Genomic DNA, 25,302 nt, shown 5'->3' on the forward strand with positions numbered 1-25,302 from the left:
AAAGATGCTCTGAGCATGTCTATGTACTCTCCTTCACCCATCCAGCAGCCAAATGCAAAATACAGCTGTCTTTCTAGGAGAGAAATCATGAGGCTAGTTTTTATGTCAAAGGGACAAATGGAGAAAAAGGGTATAATTTCTTTTTTTTTTTTTTTGAGATGGAGTCTCACTCTGTCGCCCAGGCTGGAGTGCAGTGGTGCAATCTCAGCTCACCGTAACCTCCGCCTCCTGGGTTCAAGCAATTCCCTGCCTCAGCCTCCCAAGTAGCTGGGATTACAGGCGCCTACCACCACACCCGGCTAATTTTTGTATTTTTAGTAGAGACGGGGTTTCACCATCTCGGCCAGGCTGGTCTTGATCTTCTGACCTCATGATCCACCCACCTCGGCCTCCAAAGTGCTGGGATTACAGGCGTGAGCCACCAGAAGTTTTCAAATCAAAACTTCCACTGTCCAGTAGAGGACTGCAGGTTTCAAACACATAACTTCAATATTTATCCTTGCATCACCAACACCAAGAGCCTTTTCATAAAGAAAAAATGTAACCAAGAGTTTCACTGAAAAATAATACCTTCCTGTTGGCACAGCTCACCTCTGTTTAGTAAAGTGTAGTACTTGGTCTACGTGCAGCAGAACTGCAGGGAGATGGAAAAGTGGCACATGCTTGTTAAAATGCAGATTCTCAGAACTAACTACCTAGAATTTCTGAGAAATAGGCCCCCAGATCTGCAGTTTAACAAGCTCCCTAGATGATTTTCATATATGCGGACGTTTAAGAACCTCAGTAGTAATTTAGCCACTTCATCCTACTAATTCCTTGAAAGGCAACTGGACATATCTTTAGGATTTTCATTTATATTGGGAAAAGCAAAAGATACCAAAACATTCAAGCAGCAGTACTCTGCTATAAATGGCTAAGAAACAGAAATTACTGTTACTGCTTGCTTCATTGAGCAGTTGCTATTAACTCCCATGCACCCTTGGGGAAATAATTGTGGCCCTAAGGAGATTATACTCTTTAGTTACTATGTAGAGAATGTGAATGTTAACCAAAAAGCTCGAGAAAATCTCCAGGTTGCCACATCCTTGCATGGTTACCAGCTACATGACCTGGACAATCCACTCACTGAATCTTCATTTCCTCAACTTGAAAATGGAGTTTATCATACTTACCTTGATGGTTTCAGAGTTTGTTTGTTTGTTTGTTTGTTTGTTTGTTTTGAGATGGAGTCTAGCTCTGTCGCCCAGGCTGGAGTGCAGTGGCCCGATCCCGGCTCACTGCAAGCTCTGCCTCCCGGGTTCATGCCATTCTCCTGCCTCAGCCTCCCGAGTAGCTGGGACTACAGGCGCCCGCCACCGCATCCTGCTATTTTTTTCTATTTTTAGTAGAGACGTGGTTTCACTGTGTTAGCCAGGATGGTCTCAATCTCCTGACCTCATGATCCGCCCGCCTCGGCCTCCCAAAGTGCTGGGATTACAGGTGTGAGCCACTGCACCCGGCCTGGAGTTTTGTTTTGTTTCTGAATCTACTACCACCATACGTGGGAATGTTCTCAGTACATTTCACATATGCATGTCTTAGAGCTTACAGTTTATTATAATCACTGATTTGAGAAGCTGGAGCCATTGCTGTTCTATTTCTTCTTTAAAACGTGTGAGTGTGGGTTACTTTAAATACCACTTAGCTCAAAAGGCAAAGGCAGATTTCTAGTTCCGATTTAGGTCTAGTTGTAAACAGCTTTCTAATATTTGTCTTTATATCTTTCCCTGTGGTAGTTCTATTAGTTTCTTTTATAAATCTGATATAGAAAAAGTGTCTGTCACTGAAAAAGTGGGGGAGGGTTATTCACTAGGATCCATGTGTTCAGTGTTTAATAGAGTAAATGCAACATATATGTATGCATGTATGTATATTATGTATATATTAATAGCTATTTATACGACAGAGGAAATTTCATGGAAGAATAGGATCTCTCTTTTCTAGGGAGCTGAGAAAGACTAGTAGTTCCTACAGAAAAAGCAAGTACCTACAGATTTAATGGTAGTGTATCTCAAAGGTTAAAGGTAACGATAGAGCCACAAGATTTGATCAGATCCCATGAATAAAGCTGTACAAGGGAAAGAACAAGTTCTGATCAGCACGCACGCGCAATAATGTAGTGACCATTTCTCAGCTGTGGCTTCTCCAAGAAGCATCATTTAGGGCAATGGTATCTAAGCAGATCCTTGCACCAAACATCAGCGAATTGTATTGTCCCTCATGACCCTGGCCACAGATAAGTGAGTAGGACAGGCGCATTTCTTTGTTTCTTTTTCTTTTTTTTTTTTTTTTTTGAGATGGAGACTTGCACTGTCGCCCTCGCTGGAGTGCAATAGTGAGATCTTGGCTCACTGCAACCCCTGCCTCCCAGGTTCAAGCTACTCTCCTGCCTCAGCCTCCTGAGTAGCTGAAATTACAGGCACCCACCCCCAAGCCCGGCTAATTTTTTGTATTTTTAGTAGAGATGGGGTTTCACTATGTTGGCCAGGCTGGTCTCAAACTCCTGACCTCGTGATCCTACCTACCTCGGCCTCCCAAAGGGCTGGGATTACAGACGTGAACCACCACGCCCGGCCTGACAGGCGCATTTCTGAAATGCATTCCCTCCAATGGAGAAAAGAAACCCAGAGTAAACGAATGTACATTGTGAGTAAAGAGAGGCAGCTGTAGGCCACCAGGAAATCTTAAAGTTAGAACAAGAAATATTGTCTTGTTACAGAAATGGCATGACATCTCCCTGCCATTGAAAATCTATCTTGATTACTGTTGGCAACTCTAATCTTAGAAATATCAAGGGCCAGGCGGAGTGGGCTCACGCCTGCAATCCCAAAGCTTTGAGAGGCTGAGGCAGGAGGATCACTTGGGCTCAGGAGTTTGAGACCAGCCTGGGCAACATAGGGAGACCATGTACCTACAAAAAAAGTGTTTTTAAATTAGCTGGCAGAGGGGACAGTGGGCAGTGTCATGTGCCTGTCATCCCTACTTACACTGGAGGCTGGGGTGGGAGGATTGCTTGAGCCCAGGAATTCAAGGCTGCAGTGAGCTATGATCACACCACTGCACTCCAGCTGAGGCTACAGAGTGAGACATTGTCTCAAAACAAAAACAAAAGAAATACCAACGAGAAAATCCATCAACTTCCTTTTATCTATTATATTCATTCATCCATGCATGTATTTATTCATTGACTTATTGGCAAGTATTTACTGAGTCCTTCCTAGAAACCAGTACTGAGACCTGGACTTACAACAAGGTTTTCTTGGGATCCTCGATATAGAATCCTTTTCAGACTTCTGAAAGCATCAAGCTTATCCTGTAAATCTGTCAAGGCTGTTATCCAGAAATGACAAGCTGAATTATTTTACATAAGGCAACTTAAAAATATGACATATGGTTTGCCTTTACATTTTCTCTGTGCTTTGTATTTTATCTGAGATTATATAATTTGTATTTAAAACACGAAATTTATTGAAGATCTACAGAGGGATCAGCCTGAAGAACACTAGTAAAAACTAACCTTCCAGACAAGAAAACTGGAGCAAGGTTTGGAAAATAGTAAACTATGACAGAAGAACATAGACCAGAAATGCAAAGATCGGGGTTCTAGTTAAAGGCAACCAGTCACTAACTAGGCTTCACATATAAAGCAGCAATGCCTTAACCTCTCCTACCCACCTCATGGTATTTTTATAAGGATAAGATGATTACACATTCATACTCAAAGTTCTGTAATCATTCTGAAAATATACTATGTTGTAAATATACAAGGTGGTCTTGGCCGGGCGCAGTTGCTCACACCTGTAATCCCAGCACTTTGGGAGACCAAGGCGGGCGGATCACGAGGTCAGGAGATCGAGACCATCCTGGCTAACGTGGTGAAACAGCCTCTCTACTAAAAATACAAAAAAATTAGCCAGGCGTGGTGGCGGGCGCCTGTAGTTCCAGCTACTTGGAAGGCTGAGGCAGGAGAATGACGTAAACGTGGGAGGCGGAGCTTGCAGTGAGCCCAGATCGCGCCACTGCACTCCAGCCTGGGCGACAGGGCGAGACTCCATCTCAAAAAAAAAAAAAAAAAAAAGGTAGTCTTATATTCTGCCCTTTTATTTATTTTTTAGTTTTTGAGATGGAGTCTCACTCTGTTGCCTAAGCTGGAGTGCAGTGGCATGACTTCGGCTCTCTGCAACCTCCACCTCCTGGGTTCACACCCTTCTCCTGCCTCAGCCTCCCGAGTAGCTGGGATACAGGTGCATGCCACCACACCCAGCTAATTTTTCTATTTTTAGTAAAGATGGGGTTTCTCCATGTTGGTCAGGCTGGTCTCGATCTCCTGACCTCGTGATCCACCCACCTTGGCCTCCCAAAGTGCTAGGGTTACAGGCGTGAGCCACCTAACCCGGCCTCTGTCCTTCTAATAAATGATATTTGGAAAGAAAAAAGAAAGGAATAAAGGGAGGGAGAGAGGGAAGAAAATAAAGAAGCAACAAACTAAGCAGTTGTAGATACGTAATATCCAGTATCCAATTTCAACAAGGCCCTCTCCCACGTATTTATTTCAGTGTTCTTTGTAATTCCCCCGAGTTAGGTATGTATGGGAGGAACATAATGAACCATGGGCAAAACTTTGTATTTATAATAATTGAAGCCAAATGGTTTGGGTTTGATAATCTTCTGGGCTTTATCAAATGAGCTTGATCAGTTTCCATTGGTACCTGGGTAAGAGAATGCTGACTTGGGTCTCCAGGGAGCCAGATGGCCTCCTACTCATCATATTATACTCTCAGTCTATACCACCAAGGCCTTTGGGGTAGGATAAGTGAGATGCTATGGCTCTCGGGAATTTTTAAGCCCTCATACAAGTATAATCTTCACAAGTCTATAAAATTTCAAATAGTAAATAGAGGGGAGAAGGGAAATATAACTGCAGAAACCACTTCCTCTGCAGATCAAATAATTAATTGCATTTTCTGCATGTGGTTGTTAGCACTAAAAGTGCAAGGAGGAAGTGGGAGGAAGAGGCTACTTCTACAAGAAGAGGCCAGTTCTTTCTGTCAAGCTTTAACTTGCTTAGATCTTGAATTTTAAATCAAACAGGGAAAGGCAAATTTCAAGCTCCATTTACTTTTTAGCAAATCGGGACTTCTTGTCTCAATCTGAGTAAACTCAGAATTCTTTTTGGGCCACTGTGTTTGTATTATGGCCATTTCTACCAAAATAATTTGGTTGGTAGAATTTGGCTTCGAATCCCATTAAAATGTCAGCAGCATCAAACCCTTAGCACAACAGAAGGTAGTGGAAATAGAAGAGTGAAAAAAGTTACAAAGGGAATTATAAACCTTTCAATACCTTTTCATTTTTATTTCTCTAAATTAGCACATCTTTAAGGCTACTGGTCAGTCAGAAGTACTAGTCTTGCTACAATGAACATCTGTGATTTCAGACAAACTAGTTCTGGCTCTAAATGCCCTAAACCTAAATTTGATTACAGGAAGAAACTTATGTTTACCTGAGAGGCCACCAGCCTAGCAGTGTGCTGGTAACTCATATAATTTGATAGGTAGAGGGCTCGGTGCCTGATGTCCCACATGCTGGGACTTTGGTCTCTCTGTCAGCTTGCCATAGAGCATACCCAGCTATGCCTAGGGCACAACAGCCCTGCAATTAGCAACAAATCATCATCAGGAAGTAATTAGAGAGCTCTGCTGTTTTTTGAAACTGGGATAATCCTACAGGCAACTTCCCAATTTTTTCCTAATTATTTTATTTATTTAGGGTCATTATTTTTGTTGACACAAAAGGTCATTTAATTGAAAATGATTGGTAATTCTGGTGGTCTGCCCCTTCTTTTAAAGAAAGCATACATTTTCATTTGCAGGTCCCTCTCTTCTTGTTTGAAAAAAAAAATAATAATAAAACGAAGACTAAAATGAATGCATCCCACCAGTTGCAATGGGCATCGAGCCAGAATTACAGCAAGCACTGGCGCTGCAGGGGTAAGAAGCAATGGATTTTAATTGGTGCCTGGGGTAAAGGTCAGCTCTCTTGGAACAATGGGCATCTATGGTAGTAATTGACTGAGTCCTCTGTGGGAGTCTGTAAATGTCAGCAATGTACTTCCAAATGGAAGCACAAAGGGCTTGGGCCCAAGGAACAAAGACAGTATTAGTGAGTGGAGAAAATACGTAAATCAGTTCGTTAAATAATGCACTAATAAAGCAAAAGTGGTGGACACACACAAACACACCACATCACAGAGATTCAAAAGAAAACAGACTACTTCAATATCAAATACATGCCTTCCTATAAGATCCAACCTATCTTTCCCCGGCACAAGTTCAGCTGTTTTCCTGGACAGCCTCGAATCCAAACACTTTAATTATTTGAGTCAAGTTGGATGGGTTTGGCTCCTAAGAAAAGCTACATCCATCCCGGTGAAATCTGGATGCTGATGGGGATAGCATCTGCAATTAAAGTTGTAGTTATTCTTGTTCAAGGGAATTTGGGCCCTTTTTAGAAAGTAGTAGAGAAAAAGATGAAGTACTAATCATTGGAACACCAGGCCCCTCCTGCTTCCCCACAAATGCTTGGCTGCTTCTTTTATTGCTACGTTTTACTCCATTTTTCTCATTTCCTCATCTTTCCCAATATTCACCCACTCCTGTGATCCAGACCACCTCCTCAGGGTCCAATAAGTTTAGAGAGACTGTATTCTCTACATCAAGAATTTACATAAACGATCTATCAAAGGAACATTTTATGAGCTTTAAGAGGCAAAGGAGTAGAATGTGTAACATAATAACAAATTATTAAGATTCTAGAGAATGAAAGATACAGTACCTTTACCAGTATAAACTCGATGCTCATTTCCAACTACATAGTTCTCCCTTCCATCTGTAAGCTCTCTGCAGACAGGGCCCTGTGTTATGCATGTTTGTATCTCTACTGCCTGGCAGTCAATAAATATTGGTTCAACTAAATGATATTTTTCTGTTGTGAATGTCATGACTTTGTGTTATGCTGATCTGCTTCATTGGTCAGCTTAAGCCCTTTTATGCTGCTTCCCTGACTATGTGAGATTACAGCCCTCTCTAAACTCTTAAAGCCTTTGTTGTCTGTACAATCCACTCTACTACCTTATATTATTTAATTGCATCCCTGAGCTGGGATGGTAAACTCCGTAAGAGCAAAGCGAGGTTCATGCTTCTTTTATATTCACCTTTATGCTTGCAGAGAACAAGGCACAAGCCAGGTGTTCAATAAAACATGTCAATTAATCTCTTCTTAATATTATACCCCCAAATTTCATCAATAGTTCTGACTGGCCAGTAGTACTTAAGATACATGCTGAATATATCAAATCTATAATAAGGTGAATTTTAGTTCTATTAATTCAATATTAATAATGTCACCACTGCCCATTTACTGATTTTACAAGCAAGACAGGAAGAAAGTTTATTGCAACTGAAAATAAATTACATTATTACATAAAAACTGTAATTCAAATGGGTCATGAGGATTTTTTTTTTTTTTTTTAGATGGATTCTTGCTCTGTCACCAGGCTGGAGTGCAGTGGCGAGATCTTGGCTCACTGCAAACTCCGCCTCCCAGGTTCAAGTGATCCTCCTGCCTCAGCCTCCCGAGTAGTTTGGTCTACAGGCACGCACCACCAGGCCCAGCAAATTTTTGTATTTTTAGTAGAAACGGGGTTTCACCATGTTGGCCAGGATAGTCTCGATCTCTTGACCTGGTGATCCGCCTGCCTCGGCGGGATTACAGGTGTGAGCCACCGCCTCCAGCTGGAATTTTTTAGGGTTTAATTAGCATAGTAAGATAGCAGTGGAAATTAACATGTTTTACGAGTCTAAATAGACACTCTTAATCATTTACATCTGAAAACTACGCCAAGATATGCATTGTGCGCTTGTGGACACTAGTTTCTCATAGTACGTACACCGAAAGACTGTTTTCATCTTCCTTTCCCCTTCTCCTTTGACAAATATTTGCATCTCTGTGAAACCTTCCTAGTCTCCAAAGATAGAGTTCTATGTACATAGCTATCATGATACATAAGTACTGTGCTGTAAGAGATTGTTTATACATTCATCTCCTCAACCAGACTGTGCAATCATTAAGAGTAAGAACAACCTCTTATATTTCTATTTCCCAGTTCTTAAAAAAGATCTGGAACAAAATAGGCATTTAATACCTTCTGGTTGAGTTGACAAAAGACAGCATAAGGCATGGCCATATAATTTGGAACAGTTAAGAAGAGTAACAATGAGACTAACATTTGTTGAACGCTTGCTAGGTCTCAGACACTGTTCTTTGCTGGTTTTGACTCTTTATTTCCCATAACTACTTTAGGATGTTGACACAATCATTATATTTTAGTTTGGAGAGGAGGAAACTGTGTCATGCAGGGGTTTACAACAAATAAACCAACAAATAAAATGTTGTCTAAGGGCACACAATTATTATGTAGCTTAGCTGGAATTTAAGGCCAGGTCACCTGGCTCCAGGGTCCATTATATTAAATACTGTTCCACAACTAATGATGCCCCTGAGCAAAAATTCATAATGACCACCTTCAAATAACAAAGTGTATCTCCGCAGTGACAGGAAATAGGTGCTGAGTTGGTATACGTGACGAGTGCAGAAAATACAAGGTATACATATAAATACAAGAGATCATTGCACAGTGGTATGAGGGAGTAGCTAAGAGAGCATTAAAAGGACAAAAATCCATTAAGTGTGGGCAGCAGCGATGATATTTGAATCTGCTGCAGGGGAGCTGGAGAACCTAGATCTAGGCCTACCACACCCCCACACTTGAGTCATAATTGTGCTTTCCTTCCTGGCAAAACCAATTTCAACCACAGCCATCAACATCTTTTACCCCTTTGAAACCACTCAGGAAGAACAGAAAGATAAGGGTAAATTGTACTCCCTCTGAAAGTCTTAATAAGTTCCTGGTAAATTAGCTCTCCTCTTTCTGAGAGATCTCCAGAGATTCCTAAACTTCTACTGCTGAAAATATTTACAATTTTATTATTTCTTTTTCTTCTGCCCTCTGTCTTCATTGTGCTCTTTGTATTAGCATTCTCCCATTACTCTGGTTACTTTAAATTCTGCACAGTAATCTCTGTCGTCTTCTCTCTCAGCTTTACCTCTGTAGCCTTCCTTCTATGCCTCTTCTCTTATCTGTGAGAGGCTGTGCATTCCAGATATTTTCTTTTTACATATCTTTTGTTTTTTGGATACATCCACATTGTCATTTTCTCCACTATAAGCATGTTCATTTCCTGGTGCCAGATGCCATCAATCAAGGCCACACTTAGTATTCTACTCCCCAAACACACATACTGCCCCAAGCAGCCAGGAAAAGATTTTTCTCTCCCAGCTGTTATATCGTATATATCCCATACAGCAGGCCTTTTCACCTAGGAGCATCTAAGCCTACCTGTTACCTACAAGCTATAGTTTTTGTTCTGCAAAACCTAATTTAAGTAGTTGACTTGAAAGGTTGTAAAACAAGAGCACATTAGAGGTCAAGGACCCAGTAAAATAGGGAAGTGATGCTTTGAGGAACAAAGGGACAAAACCATCAAAAGAAGATCTGGTCAAGGGAAAGGTCAGGTCAGCAAAAGAAATGTTTGAATAGAAACAGTTTAGCCCCTGAGGCTGGTGGTGCACTCTTAATTTCTCCAGGGGAGAAATAGTGGTTTTATTAAAGATTCATCCACATTGACTTTGTTTTCATGACAGCACCAGGAGAAAGCTTGGGGCAGTTCTGATACATTGGAGTGAAACATCTCCACCCTAGTAAATATCGCAAATTTCCTGTAGCAGACACCATTCATCTCCATCCATCTTATATAAGAGCAGCACAGGCTATTCACTAGAAACAAATGTTCTAGATACAGTATGTCAAACACAAGATGACGGAAACCCCTGAGAAACCACAGGGAGTGTGCTGGAAGCAAACAGACCAGAATGTTGAAAAGACCTCTGACCATTTTCCACAGCAGAGCATAACTTGGAACCAACCAGAAATAATGCATTTGACCTTCATAAAAGGGTAATGGATGGGCACTTAATATTTGGCCAGCCAGACCTCAGAGAACATGAGCTCTAAGAAGGACAGATGATGAGACAAAAATAAATAAATAAATAGACAGATAACTTTAAAAACAAATTGTTCTCAAAGAAGATTATGCAGATAGTCTATTATGCTTACTTGAAGAATGGTCAGCTTCCAAAAGGTTTCCTTTTGTATTTCAGAATTTCTGATCACTTGGCCACAGAGGCAACCTATTTTCCAAGAACCACTCAGTGATATAAAAAACATGCAGTTTCCAGATCAATCTTCATAATATTTAGAGAGTAATTTAGGCTATCATTACCTTGATTAATTTCATTTGTTAAAAAGGTATCAAACCAAAAGATAGAGTCTATTTTTTAATGAAAAAAGCATTATCTAAACTTAGAAGAGATTTATAGGTGGACCTATCTATTACCTTTCTACCTATTTATTGAGCTAGCTAAATACCTGTATCTTTTAAAAATACATAAATGTAGCTAATACAATTTTGAATTATAATGTCAATAACATATAAACTTGATCATCATACAGATATAACTTAGTTTTTAAAGTCACCAATTCATGATTAATATGTAATGCATTAGATGCTTCTTATATGTGATAGACATAACACTTACAAATGAAGAATAACAAAAATGTTAATTAAGCAGGAAGCTTCTTTCTATCAAAAAAGTACTTTGTACTAGGCAGGGCATGGTGGCTCATGCCTGTAATCCCAGCACTTTGGGAGGCCGAGGCGGGTGGATCACGAGGTCAGGAGATCAAGACCATCCTGGCTAACACTGTGAAACCATGTCTCTACTAAAAATACAAAAAAATTAGCCGGGCGTGGTAGTGGGCGCCTGTAGTCCCAGCTACTCGGGAGGCTCAGGCAGGAGAATGGCGTGACCCTGGGAGGCAGAGCTTGCAGTGAGCCGAGATCGTGCCACTGCACTCCAGCCTGGGCGACAGAGCAAGACTCCATCTCAAAAAAAAAAAAAAAAAAAAAAAGTACTTAATGCCACATGAAGTAAAGCAGTAAACCACCAGTTAACCTGATCAGTTCTGAGAACCAGGCAAATTAGCAGATATAGGGGACAAGAAAAGATAGGAGGAAGGAAAAAGTACGTTTTGGAATGTATGCATTGATCAGAATTTACTGCCTGAACCTGATTTATCATTAATTAATTTATTTTTTACTACATCAGTGTTAGATAGACACAGATAATATCCCAGAAAAATCAACTAGGTACTTAGTGTGTAATGTAACATATTGTATTAAAATTTAAGAGTGTAGTTTTATTAGCATTTTTAAATTTATGAATGTTATAATAGGTGCTTTGATTTATATAAACTAATATAGAATATATGGCAATTTCGGGTATAGGTCAGTGTACAGAGAGAAGAGTGTCTTAGATCAGTGTTGTTTTTCTCTACGTTCCAAAGAGCTCATGAGTTCCAGAGGCTTCCGCAGGGACTTCTTGGAGTGACAAGGGGTTGTGGAGTGGGCACTGCTCCTGGCACTCCAACCCTGTTTCAAAGAGAGCGTTCTGCACTTATTATTCTGTAGCTCATTTGAAACCCAGGGGATTACTGTTGGAAAATCACTCCAAGTAAAAAGAGAGATGCAGCATGCTTTCTTGGATTTTATATTTTTAATGTTCAGGAAGAAAACAGAACAATGCTTCATGGACTGAAACAGTATAAACACTCAGCGGTACCCAAAAAAAGATCAAAGGAGAGGACCTTTCCCTTTGGCCATCATTCCTCAGGTTAAGTGTAGGGAAGTAAGGATTTACTTACTACATGTCACTTTTATTGAAGTTTGGAAAATGCCACTTCCACTATGTCTCTGAATTCATGCGTGGTTTTTTTTTTTTTTTTTTTTTTGGAATATTGCTCTGTTGTGCCCAGGCTGGAGTGCAGTGGTATGATCTCGGCTCACCACAACCTCCACCTCCTAGGTTCAAGTGATTCTCCCGCCTCAGTCTCCCAAGTAGCTGGGATTACAGGCACCTGCCACCGCACCCGGCTAATTTTTTTGTATTTTTAGTAGAGACAGGGTTTCAGCATATTGGCCAGGCTGGTCTCAAACTCCTGACCTCAGGTGATCCACCCACCTCGGCCTCTCAAAGTGGTGGGATTACAGGTGTAAGCCACCGCACCTGGACCATTTCTTTATGAATGAAACATACATCCTTCTTAAAAAGATTAGAGGCAAATGGATGATCTTGTGTACAAAGGGACAGATGAAAGAGTTAAGGTGGAATGAGCAAGTGTTGCTTGTCCGCCAAGGGAATGTCATGCACCCCCTTTGATGTATTATACAATACGCTAGCTCCTCTTGGCCTCCCTAGATAATGTCAAGTGAGTGCTATGCAAAGTCCTGGCATTTTAAATATTAATCATGTTCTTCTTGGTTAGAACAGACAAAATTATACATTATGACCTAGAAATGACTAAAACCTACAGAGATTCTTTACTGTTCTTGTTTACTCACTTGAAATAATTAAATTTATAGTTAGAGAAAAGAAAGGAGTCAAAGCTGATTTCACAGAGCATTTCATTTAAGTTTCAGCCTAGGAGTCCAAAAGTGAACCAAAGTTCAATTCAAATATTCAGTCATGTATTGGACACCTACTGTATACCAAAATCCTATGCTCAGCACGTTAAAGAATACATAACTGATTAAGGCACTTTATGCCATCTAGGACCTCGCATTCTAAAGGGAGTATTAGACATGGTCAAGAACAACTATAATCAGAAGTGAGAGTAAAGTGCTAGAAAAAAGAAAACAGATGTCTTGGAGATAAGAGGGAGTGAGCAAGTCTCCTTAGGGAAATTGATTAAATTTTATGGAAGAGGTGGCATTTAAGGTTCACTTTCAAGGTCTAATGATCTTAGCTTATCATTCCCCAGCTGCATGTAACTTCAGACAAGTCACTAAACTCTCTGGGACTCAGTTTCCATATCTGTTAAAGAAAAGAGTAGAATTTTAATATCCCCAAAATCTTTTAGATTCAGATTCAATGATACGTGATTCTTCCTAAGAGAAGGTGGTGGATCCTATCAACCATTCCTCTTTGCTGTCCTCAAAAGTCACATACATGGGCCTGGCGTGGTGGCTCATGCTTGTAATCCCAGCACTTTGGGAGGCCGAGGCGGGTGGATCACCTGGGGTCAGGAGTTCGAGACCAGCCTGGCTAACATGGTGAAATCCCGTCTCTACCAAAAGTACAAAAATTAGCTGGGTGTGGTGGTGCATGCCTTTAGTCCCAGCTACTCAGGAGGCTGAGGCAGAAGGATTGCTTCAACCCAGGAGGCGGAGGTTGCAGTTGTGCCACTGTACTCCAGCCTAGGCAACAGAGCAAGACTCTATCTCAAAAAAAAAAAAAAAAAAAAAGGCTGGGTGTGGTGGCTCACATCTGTAATCCCAGCACTTTGGGAGGCCGAGGTGGGTGGATCATGAGGTCAGAAGTTCAAGACCAGCCTGGCCAAGATGGTAAAACCCCACCTCTACTAAAAATATGAAAATTAGCTGGATGTGGTAGTAGACGCCTGTAATCCCAGCTGCTTGGGAGGCTGAGGCAGAGAATTTTTTGAACCCGGGAGGCGGAGGTTGCAGTGAGCTGAGATTGCACCACTGCACTCCAGCCTGGGCAACAGAGTGAGACTTCATCTCAAAAAAAAAAAAAAAAAAAGTCATATACATGATACACAAACTACTCATCCAAATGACAAGAGGAATTAAGCATGCTCAGATATAAAGAGACAAAAAGTCAATAATCAAACTCTTATTTAGAAAGTGCCACATATAATAGGGTAATTAAAACTTAAACATCTGGAGAAAACACAGTGTTTAATGCTGGTATGTACCAAGAGACCCGTAGGAATGACCAATGTATTCTGAGGAGCTAGGGTCCTCTTTATAGAATGAAAGTCTTAGAAGAGTCTCTCAGCAGGAATGATGTAAATTAAGTGGTGATAACACAGAAATGAGAAAAAACTGGAGTGTGAAGGGGGTGCAGAAAACATAAAGTACAAATACTGTCTAGATTTTTCTTTGCTAGATAGTGTGCTGAGACCACAAGGATAAAACAACTAAAAGAATTGGCTTTTCCAAGTAAAAAACCAAAACAAAACACTTTTTTTTTCTTTTATTCCCCAGTGAATTCCACTAGGGGTTTTATATTCTTTAATCCTTGAAGATGTTACACGATCCTTGTGAAGGGAGAACAGCTTGGGTTAGTTGGGGGTGATGGGAAAGGTATGGCTGATAAAGACACACAGAGTATACAGAAGTTTTCTTTTTAGGCAGAATACACATCAACTCAGAGAATTTGAGAGTGAAATTGAGATTTCAACTTTTTTTTTTTTTTTTTTTTTTTTTTTGAGAACGAGTCTCGCTCTGTCACCCAGGCTGGAGTGCAGTGGCGCGATCTCAGCTCACTGTAACGTCCGTCTCCCAGGTTCACGCCATTCTCCTGCCTCAGCCTCCTGAGTAGCTGGGACTACAGGCACCCGCCACCACGCCTGGCTAATTATTTTGTATTTTTAGTAGAGACGGGGTTTCACCATGTTAGCCAGGATGGTCTCAATCTCCTGACCTCGTGATCCACCCGCCTCGGCCTCCCATAGTGCTGGGATTACAGGCGTGAGCCGCCGCGCCCGGCCAAGTTTTTTTTTTTTCTTTGCTACATTTGTATTAGTTCTTCCCATCACCTTCTGCATCCCAGCTGTTCCTTTCCAGTACAGGTTAAATCATCTTTTCTTATAGCGGACTGTATGTGACCAATAAACCTCTGCTGACACAAACAAGCCTTGGGATTTATCATGAGCTGGGGTGGGGGGAACTGCTCTCCCTCTGAGACATCGTGACAGATAGCCAGCCTGCCTCTCCTCTGGCACTGGGACCACTCAGCCTTTTCTTCTGGGCTAACCTCATATATCAGCGGCCAGATGCAGGTTTCCTTTGAAAGAGAGTATGAACAATCTAGGCTAATACCTAGGACCCCTCTTCCTATCTCTTAGTCAAGATTTCTTACACTGACATATGTTGAGATTACAGTTTTTACTGTAACAGACCTAGCCAAGGAAAGCTGCTGTAATTTACAGCAGGCTTGCAGGGAAACAGCCGATGGATGATCATTAATTTAAACTGTAAATAAGATCCTGCTTTATTCTGGACTCTGATCCCCGGTAGTGCCCCTAACAAGCTGCCTGCAAAGGCAAGGCATGAAGCCTGCTGTTTCCAACATGATGATTGAAGAACTGCTCTTGTCCACACAAATGGCTAAAAATAGCTATAAGAATGTGAAGGCAAAACAGGTTTCCGGGAATGCTGAGAGTTACCCTGATGTCGTCAGTTTTATTCCAGTTGCTCCCACTAGTGTGAAAAGCAGAGAGAAGTATCTGGTACAAAAGATTTTGACTTGCTAGATAGCACCCCGGAGACCTGAGAGAATTAATACAACTTTTTAAAGGAGTCTGCCCTTTTCACTGGAGGATAGCTTAAGCCCTAGAAGAATTGGAGCAAATGTGAGCACTGCCTTTGTTCTGCATAATTAACGGAGCCTGAAATTTCTTTCTTTTTGTTTTAACATAAATTCTCATTGATTGGAGAAAATATATTCACACTTCAAAATGTTGTGCAAGTACTATCTCTTTGATTCAAATATGTCCTTTGGGTGGGCGGAGTACATATTTCATGGTGATAAATTCACCTTATAAGTAGAAAAACTGTGCACAAATATACTGCGATGTCAACTTTATTGATTTGTGTACCATTGTTAAGACCTTCATTGTCCTCCAATATTTCTTAAATCTATCAGCATCTCAGAAAGTGACCATGAGGCCCTCATTTATCTATAGAGGAAAACATCCCTTCCTTTAGGTTCACTCATAACATTGCGATTTAAACAGCTCAGGACCACCTCTGCTCTGAAGGGTAACAGTCCCAGAGAAAGCCATTCCCTCATAGTCATGCACAGGGACTTCTCTTTTTGTAGAACTAGGGTGTGTCAAGTCTTAAGAACAGTAAAATGCCCAAGGCTAAATGCCCTTTTAAACGTCCTTCAGATAACTATGGACTAATTATGCAGCCTGATTCATGGTATATTGACTTGAGTGGATTTGATGGTTAGGCTCTTTGCTGTATTATTACCTCTCTGCTTCCCTTCCAGTCTTAGCAGCTATATCTGGACTTGAGCATCTCACTCCTTAAGTCCTGCTCCTGAAACAATCCTGGAGTTTCTGGATCATCACCATATATTCTGCAGCTACAGAAAAGCCTATAGTCAGATTTGATATTTGGCATCTTTTTTTTTTTTCATGTTTCTCTCTAACAGCATCAGTGAAACAGAGACTATCATTGATTACTCTGAGGTCTCTTCCAGGCATAAATGTCTTCCATTTTCCTATATTACTTTACAAATGGAGAAAATGTAAATGATTCACCCAGAGTCACCTGTTAGGTGGAAGTAGATTCAAGGCAGGGACTTAGATTTCTGAATCTTAGTTCAGGGATCTTTCAATTACAAAACGTCATGCCACATTTAGTACTAGAATATAGGACCTCTGAGGATGAGTTGCTGGCTTATTTCTCTTTATATCCTACAGTGCATAGCACATTGCCTAGCATACAGTTTGTTGACTGTTAAATTAAATTTGCTAAAAATGTGAACTAGAAGAAAAATTAAGAGAGATTGTAAAAATCGATACAAAGCCAACAAACAACTAAATTTCATCATAAAAATAAAAGATATAAGTTCAGTTCCTTAATTTGGGACTGCATACAGCAGATCAAAATTGTTTAGGTGTAACTGTTGATGAAGTAACCAGCCAATTAAGGGAAGATAGGAATGTTTGGGTATAGTTCTAAATTTGTGAGGTTGACAGTATTGGTTGTGTGGTACTGTGGCCATCAGCCACACACAGCTATATCAATTTAAATTAATTAAAATTAAATGAAATTTAAAATCCAATTACTCAGTAACACTAGCCATATTTCAAACATTCAAAAGCCATAAATTGTTAATGTCTAAAGTACAGGAGAGCTTAGAAGAAAATTTCTATCATCAAGTTCTGCTGGACACTTCAGCAAGAAAAAAGAATGAAGAAAAAACATTAATTAAGCTTTTACTATTCTGTGCTAAGCACCTGAAACGCCTAATTTCATATAATCCTTACAACTTCCCACATGAGGTAGGTAGGTACTGTAACTGTCCCCCTTTTAAACCGAATCCCACTGTGCTTGGAGAGATTAAGTAAATCACCATGCTTATATACTTGGTAATAGGTTTAGCTGGGTTTTCTCTCTTCTTCTTACTCCAGAGTCTATGCTCAACTGAAAAGTTATGCTGTTTCTACTGAAGAACTTGAAATGCTTACAGCCAGAATGAACATTACACTTTATATTAGTGGTTCTTAATCCTAGATACCTATCAGAAGCATCTGGGGAGCTTTAGTAAGATATAGTTACCTGAGCCCTAATCCAGAGCAACAGTGGTGGGGCTAGAGCTTGCACATTTGGGGACCACTTTTGACAAGCAGCCAGAATTGAGAGTGATTGCTTAAGAGATATTTTCATCACCTTCCATATTCCAGATGGCAAAATGCAGACCCTACCCAAGGTCACTAACAGTAGCTAATGAAAAATCTGAGATGAGAACATAGACATCAGTGCTACCTTCATAACACATTATGGTTTAGGGTATGTTAATGAATGACACCTTTCTATTTCCTGATTAATACTATTAGTTCATGTAACCTATGTACTACTTAGCAATCGTATGTCAGAATTTGGAATTTGATAATGCAAGTTTATGAAAATAAAGGTATAGATGTAGTACCACTCCCCTTCAGGGACAAATAAATGTCTTCCTCATTTAAAAGCAATATTTTCTTCCTAAAAAATGACATATCTGAGGAGTAGATAAGCTCTCATAATAGGAGATGTATGACATAGTGGAAAAAGTATGACTGCTAACCAAGACGCCTTAATTCTAGTCCTAATTATGGCCATAACTCTGCAATGGGCACAAACTATTTCTTTCCTCTGAATCTCAGTTTTCTTATCTGTAAAATAACGGTGTTGTAGATGATGATCTCCAAGGCTTCTTGCAGCTAAGATCCATGCTCAGAAGGGACTAATCTTATCACTCTCTCCAAGCTACTCTATTCTGCTAAATGCACTGCATTCATCCTGACATTTGTGTGCAGACTGAACAAACTTTAAAAATGAAACTTCCTATCTGCTGCAGGACAATGCATTCACTTAAATTCTAGTTAATCTATTTGTTCCATGTCAAGGAAAAACTGGGACATCAGATGAAAATCCATCTTTTCTGCTGTCTTGTCAAGACTCATTCTGACTCTTCTGATTGACTGGTCAGAACTCTTACTAGAGAGTCAGCAGCATCCACCCAACAAGACTCATTCTTTGTAGCTGCCTTTCGGAAATGGTAATGATCTACCTATCCCTCACCCTCTTACATTCACAGCTGCTGATCTGAAAATTATGATGTGTCAGACATTTTACAACCTTAACATCCATCAACCCATCTTTACATTTCTAATCCCAGATTAACTGTAATGGATTTTTAGGTAGCTAGAGTGGTTAGCCAACCAACACAGAAGTCACATCATGAATGAGTAGCATGCTGAATATACATTTCTTACCTTACGCTTGTTGGTAGGACACACATAGAGATAGCTCAAAATGGTTTTCAAACCAACTTTATCATTCAGCTTCTCATAGGTTGTTCCATAATCGGTTGACCTATAATCCAAAAAGAGCATTAATGAGGACAGAAGTATACGTCATTTGGCTGCTTGTCAGTATAATGCATGCTTTACATAGTAGAATGGCTCTCAGGAGGTTTCTCAATGATTCATGTAGTATATAATGATGCTTAATTATGTACACAGTAGCATCATGTGAGTGGTTAAAATTTGCATTTAGATTGAATTGGTAAAAATTAAAACTCCATCTCTCTACTGCTCCTTAATGTACGCACATTGCATAAAGAATGTGGTTAATTTAAAAAGATTAAGAGATGAGGGTGTCCCTTGATTTGACCAAAGAATTAAAGAGTTTTTAGTCAGATATGACATTTCCAAACTTTTACTTTATGTTTGGCCCAGTAGAAAAGCAGGTTCTCCTGATTTATCTACAAATTGTGTTTTCTTTCATGAGTCAGGGAATATATGGTGGGTCAGTCCCTTCAAAGGTCAGTCAGTCTTTTCTTATTATTTAAGAGCAAGAAAATGTCTCAATAATAAGTGAGATTTCATGAATTTCATACTCCATAGCCTTTTCCAGTGTTAAGCAATCCTGAGTCAGGAGGACATGACTTCTCGACACTGACACTGTTTTTCCTATAGAGCCTCTCAGCTTTAGCCATTGGTCAATAAATTATTCACTCAGATTAAATAAATTGCTTTTAATTACCTTCTCTATGAAGGTCTACTCTATTTCAGAATTTTAATCTTATTATATCATCATGACAACTATGTACAATAGGGATTATTATCTGTCTTTGATGAAAATGGCTGAACTTCAGTGACTTATTCAAAGAAATTTAAACAATTTCCTGATAAATGGACAGCTAGAAATTGAATTCAGGTATTTTCGCCTAAGCCCCATGTTGCTTTCATTATACCTCAGCTTTTTTTTTTTCCTTTTTTTTTTTTTTTTTTTAAATTTAAAGAATATAGGGCTGGGCACAGTGGCTCACGCCTGTAATACCAGCACTTTAGGAAACCAAGACGGGTGAATCACTTGAGGTCAGGAATTCGAGACAAGCCTGGCCAACGTTGCGACACTCCTTCTCTATCAAAAATGCAAAAATTAGCCTGGCCTGATGGCACATGCCTGTAGTCCGAGCTACTTGGGAGGCTGAGGCACAAGAATCACTTGAAACCAGGAGGCAGAGACTGTAGTGAGCCGAGATCACACCACTGCACTCCAGCCTGGACCACAGAGCAAGACTCTGTTTCAAAACAAAACAAAAAAAGGCCAGGCACACTGGCTCACACCTGTAATCTCAGCACTTTGGGAGGCTGAGGCAGGCAGGTCACGAGGTCAGGAGTTTGAGACCAGCCTGGCCAACATAGTGAAACCCTGTCTCTACTAAAAATACAAAAATTAGCCAAGCATGGTGGCAGGCGTCTATAATCCCAGCTACTCGGGAGGCCAAGGCAGGAGAACTGATTAAACCCAGGAGGTGGAGGTTGCAGTGAGCCAAGATCGTGCCACTGCACTCCAGCCTGGGCGGAGTCTTCTCCAGAGCAAGACTCCATCTCAAAAAATAAATAAATAAATAAATAAAAAGGACATAGACATAAAATGATATAAAATTTCCTCTCAGCTTTCCTTTCTTAGGAGATTGTTTGTAAAATTCATTCATTCATTCATTCACATTTGTAGCGCTCCTAAGACTTACTTACCAGACAGTGTTGCTAAGTGTAAGGACATAGCACACAGCCTCTACTCTCAAGTATGTCACAATTTTATTTGAAAGAAAGAAATATAAACAAATATTTAGAATATGTTAAGTGCAAAGATAGAGATATGAGTTAACAATGCTTAGAAATTAAAGTTGATTTAATTCGAAAAACACAAAAATTGTAATCATCTTAATTAATTTCTGAAACTGGTAAAAGTTACAAATTCCTACAGGCCATAACGACTAAGCAGAATTGCATGTTAACAACCTCACTACCATCCATTCAGTATACACAGTGGACCAAACACTGGAGCAAGAAAGCTGCATAAAAGTGATCCTGGAGCTAGGAATTAAGGATTTATTCTGGCTGGAAATTCAAGATATTTCTTCCAAAAATTTATACATAGATGGCAAACAGAAAACGGTCAACACTTCAGAGGATTTAGATGCCATTCCTAATCGCTGAGGAACAAAGTACTACGCAAAACTTCTCGAAAGAACTATGAACCTTGAAAACGGGTAAGTTTAGAAAACAAAATTAGAAAGAGCATCACAGACTAGATGTTACCTTTGTAACAAAAATATACACCTGGCTTATTTCAGGACCAGTCTCTGCACTACTATAATCAAACACACATTAGCTTGATAGTCAAGAATATTTGAGGAGCGTTCCAGAACTATTTCACAGGATATCTTATTAATGAATCACAACAAAACTTCTTAACATCTTCCTTCCAAATCTATCTTTTTCTCCAAAATTCATAGCTTGTTTGAGGGAATTCCCTGGTATTCTCTAAGAAATATCGAAGAATTCTTTCCTAGCCCAGTCCACTTTGTTTTCGCTTTTTTTTTTTCTTTCTTTTTTCAGATGGAGTCTCACTCTGTCACCCAGGCTGGAGTGCAGTTGGGTGATCTCGGCTCACCGCAACTTCCGCCTTCTGGGTTCGATCGATTCTCCTGCCTCAGCCTCCCGAGTAGCTGGGATTACAGGCACACATCACCACATCCAGCTAATTTTTGTATTTTTAGTAGAAATGGGTTTCACCATGTTGGTCAGGCTGGCCTTGAACTCCTCACCTTAGGTGATCCACCCGCCTCAAACTCTCAAAGTTCTGGGATTACAGGTGTCAGCCAAGGCACCCGGCCCCTAGTCCACACTTGGTGTTTTGTCTTTTTTTCCATTCTTATCTTAACCTCCTGAGTCAACATTCTCTTTCTTGTGTGTCTCCCGCATCTTGCTAGCCTTATTCTACCTCCTTTTATTGTACAGTTTTTTCTATTCATTATTCTGAACAATACTCACAAGTTCCAGAACAGAAAAAACAGATGCAAAATCTACCTGGGGGCGGGGGATGGTGGGAGAAGAATGAAACATGTAAATACTGCTACATTAATAAATTTAGCCTGATGATAGGTGGAAATCAGTAAGACTACATGAGAGACAAGAAAATGGTTCAATTTTCCTAGTGGAATAATGAAAAAAGAGACTAAAAAAGTAGGAACTAGTCTATAGAGAGTGTGAAGAGTTTCTTATAATTTCTATTAACTTGATCCCTGAGCTACTCGATGAATATTTTTACATTTAAAAAAACAAGCCATAGAAAGGCAAATGAGGATTATATTATAAGGATGCTACATACAATCATCCTTATTTGCATGTGTGTGTGTGTTTGTGTGGGTGGGTGAGTGGGTGAGTATTAAACTCTAATCCCAATGTGACAAGATGACAATAGAGTGACTTAGTCAGATTTACATTAGCAACATTTTTTTCAGAAAGCTTACACTATATTATTGGACATTTTTATCTTATTGTAACATAATTCATCCACCAATCCAGATCCCTCAAGGTATCTATCATTATTTTTTGGTGCCATCACTTGTTTCTTGATTTTACAAAGCTCAAAAGTTAACCCAAATTTTGATAATTCTCCACTCGAGCAGAATTGCCTATTTAAACATCATGGCTTTGTAATAAGCAATTGATAGAGAGAAAATGATGCATTTTCACACATCCAAGTGGTATAGATCAGCGGTTGTCCAAGGGTGTCCCAAAGAACTAGAATTAGATAGAGTGTTGACAAGTTTCATCGGTAGAACCGACAATCAGCTGGCATACATTGGTATGGTGGTACAGAAGTAAAAATAGTAAATACTTTCAAACCAGTTGATAAATAGTTACTGCACCAAGTTCTCTGAGTAGTTGTTCCTGCGAGCCTTATCACCTATAGTCTTTCACTCAGGGGCCTCTCAAGTTTCCTCACAGTCCAGCAATCAAAAGATTGAGGCCTGGCGCAGCAGAGATCCTCAAAAAACTTGCTCCAGCACCAAGACTAACACACCTGTGCTGATCTGTCGATGCCTTTGCCAATCAGGCTGCTCCCCAGTGGGGGACACAGTGACCTTGGGTTGGCACTGCATCATGGAAGGCAATTTCTTTCTTTTGTTATTATTATTATTATTATTATTTTGAGACGGAGTCTCGCTCTGTCGCCCAGGCTGGAGTGCAGTGGCGCAATCTCGGCTCACTGCAAGCTCCGCCTCCTGGGTTCAAGCCATTCTCCTGCCTCAGCATCCCGAGTAGCTGGGACTACAGGAGCCCGCCACCATGCCCAGCTAATGTTTTGTATTTTTAGTAGAGATGGGGTTTCACCGTGTTAGCCAGGATGGTCTCGATCTCCTGACCTTGTGATTCACCCACCTCGGCCTCCCAAAGTGCTGGGATTACAGGCGTGAGCCACCACGCCCGGCCATGGAAGGCAATTTCTAGTGCCCCTCTGTAAGTCCTGATTCACAGCTAAGAGATGCTTCCAGTTCTAGTCGCACATTTATGGGAGCTGTAGTCTCCTATGGACATGAGCTCCAAAAGAGCAGAGGATGCTTTTTGCCCAACAAAGAGGTTGGGCAGCAGACTGGCTGGTGAGCTGATGTGCTGGTTAAATATTTTAACTATCATCCCTAGGTATGGGAGAGGACATTTTCCAAGAACAAAAAATATTGAGAAATATGTGATTAGGCAACATTTAATGTTCCTTTACTTCATAACTTTTCACAAACTATATTATTCTAATATACATTGAACCTCTTAAAAGCATATTTCATGCGACATTTTCCAAACATATTTGATGATAGGATCCATTCTTGAGGGATATCTAATGAGATTAGTGTTCTGAGCAACACACTTGGGGAAGCATAAGATCAAAGACAAAGAAAAAAAAAGAAAGGTATGGATCTTAATTTCATAAGAAAGAGGAACTATAAAAGTATCTTAAATGAAAATTGCAAACAGAAATGCCAGCCTGTACTAACCATAAAGTGACTACTGTTGTAATAGAAAAACAAAAAACAAAAAAAGGAAAGGATCTTAAAATGTGTATCTTAAATAGTCATAATTAAGATGCGACATATGCAGCCTTGAATTCTTCACTTGTACCATTTTTAAAAAATCATTTCAAAGCAAGCATTTTTATTTTCAGGCTTTGTTTACAGGTTGACTTATCTATAAATGAAAAAGAGAGCTTCTGTCAACACCTATACTGTGCCAGAAGAAGCTAAAAGCTTAACAAAATAAGCATTCCATGAAAATAAATCTGCAAGTGATTAAATCAAGGCTTACTTTCTTCTGCTTTTGATCTTTAATCCTTACACTACTGTTTTTACAAATATATCTTAGTGGCTTTTAGAACATTTGAAAGTATGTCTCTATTTAAGTATTTACTATATACACAGAGCTGAAATAAGTTGCTCTGCAGAGTTCAGAAACCACCATCTGAGGCATCCCACCCGCCTTCCAAGAGGTTATAATCTTTTTGAGGTGGCAAAATCTCCTATCATGCTTGAAAAAAGGATCAGTATAGGATACAGCTAGTTTCCATAAGAGTTGCAGAAATGCAGTGTGTGACTGGATTTCCTTCACTATAATCTTATGCCATCAAATGGGATGCTAAATAAACACAGAATCATTGTCATCTAAATTAACCCATAAGCACAATGATTGGCACAGAAGCAAACTATAAATGATAGCTTTTGTTACTCATTTTCTAACATTTTTTTCTTGATTGTTTTTGGTGTTCTTTGCTCAATACTTACTAAAACCTATAACGTGAACCCTCAATGAAAACCCCAACCACTGAAAATAATTTTGAGTTAGGTTGCTTAGAAGAAAAGATATTCATAAAGCAATTACAACATTTTTAAAATGTAGCATAATTTAGTCTATCATATCTTGAAGGATATGTGCTAGTAGTTTTATGTGGTACTTGGATCACAGAGTTAACGGTAAGAACTGGAATACAAGAAATAAAGATTCCACACTCTGCTTTTATAATTATTATGTCAGAATTCCATTTCTGAATAGACCATTATGCTTAAAAATCCTAACAGAAGCCGGGCGTGATGGCTCACGTCTGTAATCCCAGAACTTTGGGAGGCCGAGGTGGGTGGATCAACTGAGGTCGGGAGTTTTGAGACCAACCTGACCAACATATAGAAGCCCCATCTCTACTAAAAATACAAAATCAGCCGGATGTGGTGGCTCATGCCTGTAATCCCAGCTACTCAGGAGGCTGAGGCAGGAGAATCGCTTGAACTCGGAAGGCGGAGGTTGCGGTCAGCTGAGATCGCGCCATTGCACTCTAGCCTGGGCAACAAGAGCGAGACTCCGTCTAAAAAAAAAAAAAAAAAATTCCTAACAGATAACATCATAACAACGAATGCTCCTTGAGTACATACAATGTTATC

At 39.9% G+C, this 25,302-nt stretch overlaps 1 protein-coding gene across 5 annotated transcripts in view; it reads right to left on the reverse strand.

Moving 5' to 3' along the window:
* The window catches only part of SORCS1 (sortilin related VPS10 domain containing receptor 1), a 589,577-nt gene that overhangs the window by 241,038 nt on the left and 323,237 nt on the right, over nucleotides 1-25,302 (reverse strand). For all 5 annotated transcript variants that reach the window (XM_055093367.2, XM_034931441.3, XM_003825559.5 and 2 more), the window contains exon 3: nucleotides 18,797-18,896. In XM_055093367.2, the coding sequence (XP_054949342.1) occupies nucleotides 18,797-18,896 (100 nt within the window). The remainder of the gene's footprint in view (nucleotides 1-18,796; nucleotides 18,897-25,302) is intronic.

This window comes from Pan paniscus, chromosome 8 (assembly GCF_029289425.2).
Source record: "Pan paniscus chromosome 8, NHGRI_mPanPan1-v2.0_pri, whole genome shotgun sequence".
In the NCBI taxonomy this organism is placed as follows: Eukaryota; Metazoa; Chordata; class Mammalia; order Primates; family Hominidae; genus Pan; species Pan paniscus.